Source organism: Sapajus apella, unplaced genomic scaffold (assembly GCF_009761245.1).
Source record: "Sapajus apella isolate SASKATOON/1434 unplaced genomic scaffold, GSC_monkey_1.0 scaffold3479, whole genome shotgun sequence".
Lineage (NCBI taxonomy): Eukaryota > Metazoa > Chordata > Mammalia > Primates > Cebidae > Sapajus > Sapajus apella.
In genome coordinates, this window is record NW_022440405.1 from 5,795 (window position 1) to 7,199 (window position 1,405).

At 51.0% G+C, this 1,405-nt stretch overlaps 1 protein-coding gene across 1 annotated transcript in view; it reads left to right on the forward strand.

Annotated features, from left to right (window-relative positions):
- The window catches only part of LOC116547526 (pre T-cell antigen receptor alpha-like), a gene marked incomplete at its 3' end in the record, with an annotated part of 3,003 nt that extends 1,607 nt beyond the window's left edge, over positions 1-1,396 (forward strand). Inside the window, exon 2 of the mRNA XM_032273466.1 lies at positions 952-1,396. Within this exon, the coding sequence (XP_032129357.1) occupies positions 952-1,396 (445 nt within the window). The remainder of the gene's footprint in view (positions 1-951) is intronic.
- Positions 1,397-1,405: the final 9 nt, after the last annotated feature.

A 1,405-nucleotide genomic window follows, 5' to 3' on the forward strand; every position in this document is an offset into this window, starting at 1 on the left:
AAAAAAGAGTGAGTGAGGCCAGGTGGCTCGCTCCTGTAATCCCAGCACTTTGGGAGGCCAAGGAGGGTGGATCACGAAGTCAGGAGTTCAAGACCAGCCTGGTCAACATGGTGAAACCCAGTCTCTACCAAAAATACAAAAATTAGCTGGGCATGGTGGCTTATGCCTATAAACCCAGCTACTCAGGAGGCTGAGGCAGAAGAATTGCTTGAACCCAGGAGGTGGAAGTTGAAGTGAGCCAAGATCATGCCACTGCACTCCAGCCTGGGTGACAGAGCGAGACTCCATCTCAAAAAAAAAAAAAAAACGAAAAAAGTTGAGAATTAGAATTAAAGAACAAATACCCCTGCACACTCCACCTAGATTAACAAATATTTAACATTTTGCCATATTTAAATCAGACTTTTCAGGAAAGAAACAAAAAGTTACAGATCTATTTGAAACCCCCTCTAATCTCATTCCACGTCCTGTTTCCTTCCCTTCCTCCCCAGAGGCTGCCACACAGGGTACAAGTATTTGTTTACACATCTGCGGGCTTTCCCATGGAACTGAGTTCCTTGAGAGCAGGGACAATGACTTACCCAATGTTGTATCTCTAGTTCCTGGCACAGATATCATAGACAAATGGATGGAAGGAGAGGTGGGTGGATGGATGGACAGATATATAGATGAAAGACGGAAAGAATAGATGGGGGATAGTTGGCTGATAGAAGAAGGGATGAATAAATAGGTGAGTGAATGAAAGGATAGGCAGATGGAGGGAAGGAAGTGTGGCTAGATGGGAAAATGCAAAGAGGGAGGGATGGATGAGTGTCTACAAGGACAGGTAGATGGAGGGTGGAAGGATGGATGGATGGAATGATAGAAATGTAGAACCCTAGCCTACAATACAATGCTGGCCCGGGAGGCCACAAGCTGGTCTAGCACCCACAGGTGCATGCTCTCTTGCAGGTGTGAGCGGCACACCCTTTCCCTCTCTGGCCCCACCAATCACACTACTGGTGGATGGGAAGCAGAAGATGGTGGTGGTCTGCCTGGTCCTTGACGTTGCACCCCCTGGCCTTGACAGCCCCATCTGGTTCTCAGCCGGCAATGGCAGTGCCCTGGATGCCTTCACCTATGGCCCTTCCCCAGCAATGGATGGCACCTGGACCAGCCTTGCCCACCTCTCCCTGCCCTCTGAGGAGCTGGCGTCCTGGGAGCCTTTGGTCTGCCACACTGGGCCTGGGACTGAGGGCCACAGCAGGAGTACACAGCCCCTGCAGCTGTCAGGTGGGGATAGGGCCTGGGTCCTTGTGGATGCTCCCTGTCCCCTTCCACACACCAAGATATGGTTGGAGGGAGGGCAGGCTCCAGGCCACAAAGGCATGAAAGGTGTGAAGTGCAGAGCCTCCAGGTGAGGTGA